At 33.6% G+C, this 13,739-nt stretch overlaps 1 protein-coding gene across 3 annotated transcripts in view; it reads left to right on the plus strand.

Annotated features, from left to right (window-relative positions):
- Window positions 1–13,739, plus strand: part of LOC106473067 (sodium-coupled monocarboxylate transporter 2-like) — a 72,786-nt gene that overhangs the window by 31,676 nt on the left and 27,371 nt on the right. For all 3 annotated transcript variants that reach the window (XM_022402602.1, XM_022402597.1, XM_013933749.2), the window contains exons 5-7: window positions 9,143–9,210; window positions 9,874–10,028; window positions 12,203–12,343. In XM_022402602.1, coding sequence (XP_022258310.1) covers window positions 9,143–9,210; window positions 9,874–10,028; window positions 12,203–12,343 — 364 coding nt within the window. The remainder of the gene's footprint in view (window positions 1–9,142; window positions 9,211–9,873; window positions 10,029–12,202; window positions 12,344–13,739) is intronic.

Genomic DNA, 13,739 nt, shown 5'->3' on the forward strand with positions numbered 1-13,739 from the left:
CAAATACATCTCCCACATGTATTACATTACAAAACAGTTTCTTCTTTTAACAATTAATGGTCAAATACATCTCCCACATGTATTACATTACAAAACAGTTTCTTCTTTTAACTAGTAATGGTCAAATACATCTCCTACACATGTTACATTTAAAACGGTTTCTCATTTGAGCAACACTCAATTCACCCAACCGATGTAAATCTTAATGCGTTATAAAAATGTTTCATTTTTTGACAAATAACGTCTCTTCAACAGCGAGACTTAAAAGCAGTAAATGCACTCTTTATAATCTGAAATAACTGTATGTGTTTCAGGTTGTATTTTGGTTTTAATGATCTAGCTTAAGTCTCACATTTTGTCTGAAAATGTCATAGAAAAGTTCAGCTTTTAGCCATTTGTCGTATTTTAGAGTCATCGATGATGCATTAAATAAAACAGTTCTAATATGATTGTTTGTTAATGTATAAACCACAGAAAATTTGATTTTTCTTTAGGCTGTAATTCCAACACCAATATTTTTTTTATATCTCTCTCTTGGGTCATCACTGACTATAACAAAAATGTTAACACCTACTTATGATAGAAAATATGCACTGCTCAGCTAAGAAAATACTATTTGAAAGAATATCAATATCAAAACAAATAAATAAATAAAACTTCACGCCAAAATGTGACAAATACTTTAGTATGCAACGTAATTTCGAAATCAATGAGATATGTTTTGTAAATTGGCGGGATCTTCATCATGTAAGAAAAAATAGTTACTTTTTTGAAGGAAAACATATATATAAAATATATCTACTACGTTCATCAATTGTTTATTTTTTCTTATTTATTTTATAATATAAATTGTAACATTTAACACTTTTTAGTATTTCAAATTTCTAAACTTGACTTTGAGTAAATTTTGTAAATATTCCTACATCAAGAGTAAGTTTTTGGCTTTTAACTTCTGTTAGTACGTAAGTGACTGTTAAAAGGTTACAGTGTGTACTACAAAACAAATACTAATATTTAGGCTTCAGTCTGGAAACGTGATGCAATCTCTATGCATATACTAGTATAAAACCCCGTCAAAAATGACGGGAAATCAAATTCTACCAAATTTGAATCCTCCACTATGCATCTGCAGCTTTGCCACCCGTAAACAGACATATGCAAAATAAATGGCCTTCTAGCTTGGGGAATGGTAAGCCTATCATGAGCAATATCTCCTTTACCTAAAGAGAGGCTCTTCCCAGCTTCGATCCTTGTCCCAGCATTCATTGATGACAGTTATTTTCTAATCACATCAATTGCATTACTGCAATAGTTCTGCTAAAACCACATTTCTTGTAAGTACTCGATCATCGTTCAAAAGCTACTCTTCATAACAAACGGCAAATTAATTTCTCTCGGTGCTAAATAAATCCTTGATTTAAAAAAAACCCTCTTTGACAGGCTTATATATGGCAGAAAAAGTGCCAAAATTTAGGAACTATTTACGCTGTTAGCGATTGAATTCAACTAAAATGGGAAATGGGCAATGAAAAGACAAAGTATTATAGGAGAAAAAAAAAGAAGTTCGGAGAAATCGAGCGTAATCGACCGACACTTGGCTTTTATGATTATGATGATATATGTATATTTGTATATACTTAAACCTTAAATATTTATGTTAAGAAGCAGATTACATTCAAAACAATTTCCATTCAGCAATGTAAGTTGTTTCGTAATAATGCAATGACACAATGCTATTATATATATATATAAATATAATAAAGGATTTGTGCTTATTATTAACACTTTGGCTGGGACATTACAGAACGTTAAGCAACTCTTTACTACCAATTAAATGGTCGCCAAGCATTTGTATTTGTGTTTTTTACAATAGCTTCTGGCGTCCATAACTTGCATATTCTTGTGTACAGTGAAGCCGAGAATAGCCTAGTAGTTGGCGTGCCGGACTGCGTATTAGAAGGTCTGAGGTTTGTACTGCAATGCCACTGAACAAGTTAGCGCTTCAGTTGTGGGTGCTTTATAAAAGTGATAGTCGATCCCGTTATTCGTTTTAAAGAATCCGACAAACTTTTGTAGCGGCAGTTGCTTCTAAATAACTGCCATACTTTTAGTCAGTAGTTCAAAATTAAGTTCGGCTGTATCTGAATTCTGTGGGTCTCTGACCTCGCCTTTTAGACCATGTGTTGCATAATGTAAAATATCTTCGTTCACTCCAACTGTCTCACGTTCGAGCAAATTACACTTTGCTGTTTAGAAAAAAATGCATTGAAATGCCTTTGAAGTATGCAGTTGAAACCTACTTTCATAACACACTATAAAATGTAGCTTAGACTTAGATACAAGAAAAAAAAGTCTTAATACGCTTCATTTTGTTGCAAAAATCTTTGGCGATCCACCACTCGCTCGCAAACATAAAAATAACAGACAACTTACAACACTCAGCATTTGCCATAGTCAAACTGTAATGTTCTATGCATTGAAAACCCTTTGTGGATAATATGTAAATATAACAGCAAACGTTAGCGTGGCTTTACACTACCTTCAACGTTAGTAAGCCATCCATAGACGTTACTACATGTTAAACTATTCACAAATGGTTACCGACTCAAACAAGTTACAGAAGAGACTTTCTCCAACCAAGAGAACAGAACCATTAAAAAACATTTTAGCGATTTAAAACTTGGGGTCTTGGTGTAAACGGTTCAGAACAATTCTTACAACATGACACATTTGATGTAAACCGCTCGGAGCAATTCTTACAATATGATATCCTTGGTGTAAAAGGCTTAGAGTAATCCTTTCAATGTGAATGCCTTGGTGTAAACGGTTTAGAGTAATTCTTACGATAAGACACATTTGGTGTAAACGGGTTAGAACAATCCTTACAATATGACGCTCTTGGTGTAAACGGCTTAGAGCAACCCCTTAACTTTTATATGAGGTTTTTATATAAACCTGGAAATGGAATATCAATTTTATCAGATCGATGCAATAAGTTTCATTTTTAGGAATGTTTTCTTTTCAGTGAAACCGTCTAATTTGTCAAAAATAATAATTCGATGATGATTTTGTTTCGGGTTTTTAAATTATTTGTACATTATAAGGTTTACCTGATTCCTACGAATAAAATGAAAACGTTTTAATCATTCAAAAAACGATTATTTTACATTTATTATAGTCTCACTTGTTTAATCACAATATGTAAATACATTAATGGGTGAGAATATCGAGGAAAAACCAGAAACATTTAAAGATAATAACTTTTGTTTAATAAACGAGAAAATTCGCACGTCTTACTTAAAGTTTGCTACATTCCTCTAATTCTCAAACTTTGGCAAGTGTCTTCACTCTAGTAAAATACGAACCGATGACCTTCTCAGAACTTTTGAAATATAATGAAGGTTGGTTAAGTTAGATGAAAGGTCAACCAGAAATCTTTCAGAAACTTTCCACGGTTGTTAGAAATATCTAAAACTGTCAGTAACCTGTTTAAAATTGACGCCTCTTACAAAAGTAGGCGACCTTCAGCACCATTGTATTTGACCTATTTCGGATAAGCTTGAGTAAATGTAGATGTTATAGAAAAAAAAACTATGTCTTAAATTACTAGGCTGTAAATGAAACGTAAATTATATATATATAATGTCCTACTACAACTATGCAACACTGATAATAAAGATAGAAAATGTAACTATGAAAAAATATATAAGTTGTATCAATAACAAAATAAAAGGGTTTCGCAATGTATAAGTTGTATCAATAATAAAATAAAAGGGTTTCGCAATGTATAAGTTGTATCAATAATAAAATAAAAGGGTTTCGCAATGTATAAGTTGTATCAATAATAAAATAAAAGGGTTTCGCAATGTCGCCGAAACTGCCCGTAACTGTAACTTAGGTATCGAGTTTCCATAAACATGATTAAACTTATCAAATATACTATTGGTGTGAACGTGCTTTGTAGTCACTATGAGAAAAACCTATACACTAGATAGCTGAAGTGAAGAGAAAGTGTCATTGGTTACTATTCAGTTCTTCATATTATATAGCCGCACAATAGAAGGTACAATAAATAAACTTAGTATTCCGAAAATTGTTTAATCTCGAAGTATATGTTCAAGGTGGTCCAGTTCAATCTACACTTTGGTCAACGTGTGTTATTGGGTTATACTCCTCATCAGTTGCCCTGAACCCAAGTTAACCAAAGAGAGATAAGCTGGACCTATATCATAGTATCAAATATACTGGTTAACATTTGTTGTAAAACCAAAATCAACAACTACTTTTCCTTAAATTAATTAAGTCAAAATGGGTTTAAACAGTGATCGGAGTAATAAGACTAAAACTGAGGAAGTTACAAAGAGATCTCAGTCAGAGCCAAATGAGGCTTAGAACAGTTTAGGGGGGGGGGGAATGACATAGCCAAGAACTTTATAATAGTGACTAAAAAGCTATGAAATATTAATAAAATAAGAACTTGCAAAGAAGAATTGTGAAAACCAGTGGGTCAAGTTCAAAAAGTGTTACAGAAAGCAGGAATAATATTATGGGAAAGAGAAGAATGAGAATAAACAAGACAATGTATGAAAATAATTTTAAAAAGATGGACGAAACAAAATAACTATAAAGAGGATGACTGAAATATAGGAAAGTAGATAAGAAAATCAGGTGAGCATAGAAACGAAAAATGTGCGGGAACTGAGAGATGTGAGATAATTCATATCATGCTTGAAATGCGCAGAAGGATAAAAGAGTTTATCAAAAAACTAACCCCGTCTTCCAAGTAAAGCCATCAAAAATAAATACGATCAGATACGTTTTGAAATTGGGGATGTTAAAGACGAATGGGCGGAGTATGTGAGAGAATTATATAATGATATCGGGGAAGAGGAACTAACCCTAGTTTTGGTAGAAAGAATTAACAAAGGACCAGCAACTCTTAAAAAAAAAAGAGGGGAACAAGAAACCATTGGAAGCTTAAGAAATGGAAAACCTGGCGGCATAACCGAGATATTACTTCGTAATTTTTAAAGGAAATGAGCATATTAGAGATTAAATATCTGACGGCAATTTGTAACAGAGTTTAAAGAGAAGGGACGGCATAATACCAACAAACTTTAAAAGCCTGTTTTTGCACTGATCCCCCCAAGAAGCCTAAGGCTATAGAGTGTCGGAAATACAGAAATATCAGCTTGATCAGTCACACCTTAAGAGTACTGCTAAAAGTAATCCTCATTATAATTAAACGTAAGATTGGGAATGAGTTGTCAGAAGAGCAAATTGGTTTTGGAAGAGGTCGGGGCATGCGAGAGTGCATGTTCTACCTTAGGATGTTACATGAAAAGAGTCATAGAAGTGCAAAGGAATATTTATTTATACTTCATAGACTTTAACAGGAGTAACACTGAGAAGCTAATAAATATTCTTCAGCATATTGGAGTAGATCAAGTAGATATCAGAATCCTAATAATTTATAATGGAGTCAAGAAGCAACAGTATGAACTGACGAAGAACTAGGCGGTTGGTTTTGGGTTAAGAGAGGCGTACGAGAAGCATGTTCGCGCGTGTGTTTGCTATCACCGACATGATATCATTTGTATGCGAAGTGGTTAACTGATATAGAAGCGATCCGGTTTAAGAAATAAAGTGTGCAATAGTAGGCATGCTCATGATACAAGATGAGGATGAGATACAATGGTTATGTGACAGTCTTGTTGATAAAGACCACGGACTCAGAATAACTCTCAATAAAACTAAGACAAAGATAAGTTCACGATCAGAGGAAGATAAAAGTATATCACCAAAGTAGAAGGTAAAGAGAACGTGAAGGAGTTTACTTTATTAGGGATGAATACCGTGATTGATTGATTGTGTATTTTGAAAAAATTATATTTGTGTCTCAAGATAAAACTATCTTATCACTACCATTGGATAATATATAAACTTAGTATTCAGAAAATTGTTTAATCTCGAAGACTAAGTTTAAGGGTGTTCAATTCAATCTACACTTTGATCAACGTGTGTTACTGGGTAATACAAGTTTAATACTCCTCATCAGTAACCCTGAACACAAGTTAACCAGTATGTTTGATTCTTTTCACTACGAGATAGGTCCAGCTAATCTCTCTTTGGTTATTATTTATTATATCTGCTATTGTGCGGTTACATAATGTGACGAACTGAATAATGGCCAATGACACTTTTTCTTCACTTCACCTATCCAGTATATAGGTTTTTCTCATAGTGACTATAAAGCACGTTCACACCAATAATATGTTTGATACTTTTCACTATGACATAGGTCCAGCTTATCTCTCTTTGGTAACTCGTGTTCAGGGTTACTGATGAGGAGTGGAATTCTCCGAAACTAGTTTAACCCAATAATACACGTTGATCAAAGTGTAGATTGAACTGGATCCCCTTGAACTTAGAAGTCAAGATTAAACAATTTTCAGAATACTAAGTCTATTTATTATGATTAAAACTCCACGTGTCTATCGTTGTGAGTACGGTGGAGTCGTGGCAACAGAAAAACATCACACTTGGCATAGAGAAGGTGCTTACAAAGTTTCTAGCTTAAACCCCAAGACCTTAGACGTCCTGAATGATCCATTTTGAGTACTACTGGCATAGAGGATCGTGTTCTTCTTCTTCTGCGCGCTCTATGTTATTGTTGATACTACTAATATCTTGTGAAGAGAAACTCGATGTCACTTGCTACAACTATACGTTCGTACTTTAATGTTTTTTTTTGTTGTTGTTGTTTTTGTTTTTACGGTGTGTTATGTTTGATTAATAATTTTAGAACACCCTAAATTAACCAGAAAGATTTTTCATTTCTTATTCGTTTTTTTATTATTTATATTTTCATTTAGAAACTTGGTAAAGCGCCATCAGAGCAAAGCTTCCATAAACTTCTTTTCTTCGGGGATAACTGAAGTCTGCTTCTCCACTGGAGTTAGCCTACATAACAAGAGTGTTGTATTGTTAAGTGCAATGCCACACAATGGGCTATCTGCTGTATGACCACCTAAACAGCAACGGCTAAACAATATTTTCAGAAAATACTTTAATCAAAATTAGCTGTACTGACGGCGCTCTCAACTTTAACATTTGATGTCTTATTAATCTTAGCGTTTTTTAAAGCGATTTAATAAAAATAAATTATTTGAAATGTTTTTTTGTTTGTTGACTGTTAAGCGCTGAGATACACATTAATCTATCTGGGCTCTGCTCACATCGGGTATTGAACCCTGATTTTTATAGTTATAAACCTTCAGACTTACCGCGGGCTACTTGAATCAAATCATTGTGAATTAACTCCTTGTAACTTTCGGAATCCGTATAATTGAAATAATACGCCCCCCAGTGGCACAGCGGTATGTCTGCGGACTTACAACGCTAGAATGCGGGTTTCGATACCTGTGGTGGACAGAGCACAGATAGCCCATTGTGTAGCTTTGTGCTTAATTACAAACAAAGAACAAAAAAATGAAATAATACGTCAAAACACTAATCAGAATTAATTCCTTGTAGCTTTCAGAATCAGTATAATTGAGATAATACGTCTATAATTAATGTACTTAGCTTCTAGATAAACAATAATTACCTCCAGTAGGGCGAAGGAAAATAAATTTATCTTCGAACACCCCAGATGTTTACTTCTCGGCGACCGACATTTTTAATGCCGATTGTCGATTTATTCTCATCTAAATTCCTGTCCGGTTATTTAGGATTTTTGACTGCGGCTGCTTCAAACGCACGCGGAATTTTTGCGAGCCGTACACTGTATGCAGCACACTAGCATACAACTACCGGAAGCGGACAGTACCTTATACGGCGAATCAGCAGTGAATGGGTTAATATAGTCTTTCATTAGATAGGACACTACCCCATAGTATTTGTTCTCGGATGGGACAGTGTTAAGTTTACGGACTTACAACTCTAAGATACGAGGATCGATTCTCCGCTATGGACATAACAAATAGACCGATGTGGCTTTGCTATAACTAGACACACACTTGTTTTAGTAAAACATCCTGACTATTTAAAATATTGCTTTATTTCTACCAAAAAAAAAAGAACTTATTTAAAGAGTCTTTTACATTATAAAAATTCCATTAATTTATTTCAAATGAATAGGCTCAAGCTTGGTGTTTTTAACAAAATTTTGTGCACTTATACATTCGTTTATTGTGACTTTGCCCTAAAAGAAAACAAACCATAGTGTTTAGATGAAGGTATTAAGTGTACCACCACAAAAAAGTAAATACACAAAAAGTAACGAATCATAATTTGAATAAATATAAGGTAACAATATTACAATATTTTTTAAAGAAGCTATTTTTTTTATAATTGTGTATAAAGGAAAGTAAAGAGGAAAGACCTTGACACAATTTCCACTAGGTTTTAGGCCTAGATATTTTACTATGCCCCGTATATTCATCGTCAAATCGTGTGAAGTAAATGATGGATTATTTTTCCTGTATGTTGATTTATCAAAGGTATTTGGTTCAGAAGAGAGTATAATAATCAGAACAAGAATTATAAATCGAAAGATTTTGTGTTGGATGAGGAGTAGAAAAATAACTTGATAAAATAAAATAATCTAAAAAATATGTTGTGCAGAAGGTGACAAAATGGTTTTTTTGCGAAACCAAAATCGTCCAAGCTCCGCACTATGTTTTGTGGGCAATATTTCCTCTCAGGTGATAAAATCATTGGTACCAGGTACCGAAGATCTCGCTGTTTTATAAAAGCTTTGCGAAAAGTAGTTTCGTATAGAAATCAAACCTGTTCTGATCTATAGAGAATGTATCCTCGGAATTTAAAAAAAAAAAGTAAGAAAAGACAGATCTGAATAATGTTTTTCTTTACTTTTGAGTAATTCGATTTTTATTGTATATATATTACCAAATGTGGTCGAATAACACAACTGTTTTTATCGAGTTCTCCATAAAAGAATAATATCGAGATTTCAAAGCAATGTTATAATAGTGTATTAAAACTTATTAAAATTACAATATTTGGATTTTTTCTGTTTTCTTAGGTTTGGGCAACTTGCATTATGTTTCACTAGCCATGAAACCATTTGCTGTTACATATAATTATAATAATTATGTTTTCACTTTTCTGTTCCTAGTTACTGGCCTGAACATGTGGCTCTCTGTGATATCTATCGGCGTGGTCTGTACCTTCTACACTTCAATTGTAAGATATTTTACCAAATTATTTCTGGAATTTCCAGTTGTGTTTGGTGCTTAATAAGCAACAGAACTGTGAAATTATAGTCTACTTTATTACTTGTAAAACTTTACAAGTATATTTTTAACTGCTATCCTTGAATTAAGAGAAAAATCAAATAAAAAGTTTAAATAATGTAATTTTGAGTAGCTTGTCCAAATGTTTGAAGTACAAATTAAGTGTTGTTGTTTTTTTTTGTAACAAAATCGAAATTTCATTGTTGATATATTGTGTATATCGTTACAATGCATCTCAAAGTTAGCAGCGTGAAAACCATTAAAATCGGAAACACGCCTACTGTACATGATATGATGGTCATTTTATTACTATTTTGTAGTTGCAACAGCTCAGAGCGTTTGATAATATTGTCATTCTTGTTAAAGTAATAACCGCGTCAGAGTTACCAAGATCAGTAAACTGCTATCTGTGTCAATTGTCACATTCCCTGTTGCCACATGGTAACGATGAAAGTAAAACTGGCAACACTTTTAGGGAAGAATTTGCTGCGTCTTAATGTTCTATACCTTTGTTTGTTTGTTTTTTGTTGTTTTCTTTTGGAATATCTTAGAATTAAGAAAATGTAAATATGATTCAGTCTGTACCATAATTAATGGCATTTCGATCATCTAGGGTGGTATTAAAGCAGTGGTTTGGACTGATTTCTTTCAAGTTATCATGATGTTTGGTTCAATTATCGTTATCGTCATCAAAGGAGCTCATGACGAAGGTGGAATACAGCAAGTGTGGAAAACGAGTGAAGAAGGGAAGAGAATTGAATTTTTCAAGTAAACATTTAGTAGTCCATGACGTTTAAAAAAATATATTATATAAAATACTTCATTATTTTGTCTATTTAATCGCAGAAGAGAAAACGTATTTAATTTTAGATATCCTAGATAATCCAGATTAAAAGATATGAAATATTGTGCCAATAAAATCTTACAAGAGAAAACGTATTTAATTTTGGATATCCTAGATAATTTAGATTTAAAAAGTATGAAATATTGTGCCAATAAAATCTTAGATGAGAAAACGTATTTAATTTTGGATACCCTAGATAATTTAGATAAAAAGATAAGAAATATTGTGCCAATAAAATCTTAGAAGAGAAAACGTATTTAATTTTGGATATCCTAGATAATCTTGATGAAAAAGATACAAAGTACTCTGACAATAAATTTAACAATTGGAATAATACAACAGGTTTTACTACTTTGAATGATCTCTCTCCTGTACGTGTATTCTTGAGAAACCCAGCTCAAAATACGCTGTGACCCTTAAATAATAGTAATGTTTATTAGATGTTCCGAAACAGAGGGTTGCCCACAATTCTGAGTACTGTATTGAGCTTTCATTCTTAATGTAGTTTTCTCTACAGAATATCGTATGCTATGTTTGATAACTCTAGTTCTATACAATAGACTTTTGTGTGTGTGAGAGTGAAAGAAACTGCATGTCAGAACAATAGAATCAATTACATTACCCCTCTGAACAGTCCAGCAACTGTAGGTGTCGCTCACTTGTCAAAACTTTTTTTAAAGTAATTAACTAGTTCATCAGTTCTACATCCATTAGTATCTAGATTAGGTTATGACTGTTTCAGTTTACATGGTTCCCATGTGGTGAAGCAGTACGCTTTCAGCTTTACATTGCCAGAATACAGGGTTCGAGACCTCACCGTAGACAGAGCTCAGATAGCACTTCAAATAGTTTCAAGAATATAGGTGCAAATACATTCAGTTTAATTCTGTTATTTGCTAGGATGCAAACGTAGGCGTCGCTTTTTTTAAGAAATTAACTAGTTCATCATTAGTTTGAAGAATATATGTAAAAATCCATTTCATTATTTATAATAACACTGGGAAGTTAATCAGTGGTGTAGTGAGTGGGGAGCACTTCCCCCCGGGCGCATGGTTCGAGGCGCGCCAAATTAACAACCAGTTGACCCAGAATTTAGCTGTTCCCGTACGACTAAGGCTCATTAAAATGTTTTTGTTATGCTTGACATCAAATATTGATATTTCATCAGAAATATCATGCCTAGGGAAATTCCTTAGTTTTCAGTGTTAGATTGATTAAAATACACTGACATCTCATAGACAATAGTAAATTTAGCAATTTTGTGAACACCTGAAAACTTGAGGCCGCATTTTTCAAGCTGTCGACGGATTTTTTGGCGGCCCAAATAATTCTATCTGATATTTATTCGTCCTATGATAATAGTAATCTCCTGATTAGTTTTGGTACATTTTATATTAATCTAGAATATATTATGCAACATACTATTATACAAACCAGAGGTATTAATCATCTGATGATTCAAATTCATAAAGAATAAACCATAACTTCCGTACGTCTGTCAGCCATGCAAGGAGCAACTGAATCAGTTAGAAGTCACAAAGTAAGAGTGTAAAGCGCGAGTGAAGTTGTTTTTTTGTTGTTGTTGTTTTTTTATGTTGTTGTTTGGGAAGGGGCAAATTATATTTTGTCCCCGAGCGCCAGACACCCTCATTACGCTACTGCTGGGAATCTGACATAATTGTAAATTCTTGTTTACTTGTTGAAATTGGATAACTGACATGCGAGAAGGGGTTAATATGATTATCTTAGCACATCATTTTAGTAATACCTTAACGTTTGAAACCAACCTCCTCATCGGCTGATTGCAACAATACGTAACTGATCATGAAGGCATTTCAAAAACTCTCGTGGTATTTGAACCCATTTTCATATATTAGAAATTTTGAAAAAAAAACTGTATGGGAAAGCTCAAACAACTATCCAGTGAAGTAACTATTTCTGTTCATAAGAGCATAAAAATCCTAGGTGGATTGATAGATAATTGAAAGATTAATTAATAATCTGATATACAGATCAGTTGAAATTTCTTTATAATGTTCTATACAATACATCAAAGCGTGAGTGTATTTTAAAGGGTATATAAACGTGTTTTGTTCAGTTTTAGTCCTGATCCTACTGTACGACACACCGTGTGGAGCCTTGGAATCGGCGGTTACTTCACATGGTTGGCTGTTTATGGAGTTAATCAAGCCATGGTCCAGCGGTACTTGACTATTCCTACTTTGAAAGGTGCACAAAAGTAAGATAAATATGTTTCGCTTTTATAACTTGCCACAGAATATTTTTATAACTATCTAGACATTTAAAAAAACAGGTTAAAATACGTCATGCTATTACCAATATTCTAAGACAATATTTTTCACACTTGGGTGGCTAGCTTAATCGGCAACCATAGAGTGGATTCAAACTCGTGACCCCCCTCCAATTGCGAATCGAACGTTCTAACCCCCAGACCACGCCATACTTGTGTTCCGTAATTTATATTCATCTTGCTAAATTCTCAGACAAACTGTTACTACTTAATAACTAGCTCATTTGTTGAACACTTTACAATCTAAAAAGTTTGCTAAAAATATATTAAAAACTACTCTTTAGTGATTTTGATAAAACCATGTTAGATGTTGAAAAATAAGACATTTAGAGCAATTACACAGTTTAAGGTTAGTTAAACAGCATTTCGTCCAACTTTGAAATACTGAACACGCTAATATTTAGGGGATGATTCAATTCAATCATTTTTAACAGGCCCCTCACGAAATAGTGGGGGACATTTTTGTTGAAAAAAAAACTACCCAATCCGGTTTTTCTTAATTTGAACTGAAATTTTTTGGCCATTTTTATTGGCTAAAAAGAAGAGATTTCCTGCCCCTTTTTTTAGCGTTGGGGCTGCTAAAAGTGATTTGAAGTGGTAAGGTGACTGAAATCCGTCAGCGCATCACGAGCTTAACGGCCAAGCTCAAGAAGCATGGAAGTCTCCAAATGACACGCAGAGGTATTCAGGAACCGTTTAGAACCACCTTGGTAGATAGTGTGCAGCAGGCCAAGTACAATATTATGCCTGTAGCTGCTTCCAAAGTGTTCCTGTCTGCTCATCCTACTGCTGACTGTCGTGATGCTCCAACCTTCCTTGCAGAATCGCAGGTGAAATCGTTCGTATCTCAATTGAAAGCTAAACATAAAAAGGTGATAGCAGAAGCATAAAAGGTTGGCAATTGCTTAATTAATGGTGCTGAGAATGTGGCTTTATTGGTGTTTATTGAATTTACTCCCAGCGGATAGACTTTAGCACTAGCTAGTATGGAGACTTGGGGATTCTGTATTTCACTTAAAAATTTATCAATTAACAAACAAAAACTTGTCTCGAGTTTCCGGATTGAATTTACTTTTAATATTCAACAAATTGCAGTGTAAAGACACCCCTTGGCTCCTAAGGAACGTGTTAATATAATTCCATGACGAGGAACCCACTTTGAGACTAATAATGCTTGGAGACGGCTTGAATGGGTAATGAATAAAAACTTTAATATAAGTTTAACATACCAGCAAATGTACAATGTTTCGACAAGGTTTTGTCATTATCAGGTACAAGTAGTTTACACTGACACAGATATATATATATACAGTATTGAACAAAG

Source organism: Limulus polyphemus, unplaced genomic scaffold (genome assembly GCF_000517525.1).
Source record: "Limulus polyphemus unplaced genomic scaffold, Limulus_polyphemus-2.1.2 Scaffold126, whole genome shotgun sequence".
NCBI classification, from domain to species: Eukaryota; Metazoa; Arthropoda; class Merostomata; order Xiphosura; family Limulidae; genus Limulus; species Limulus polyphemus.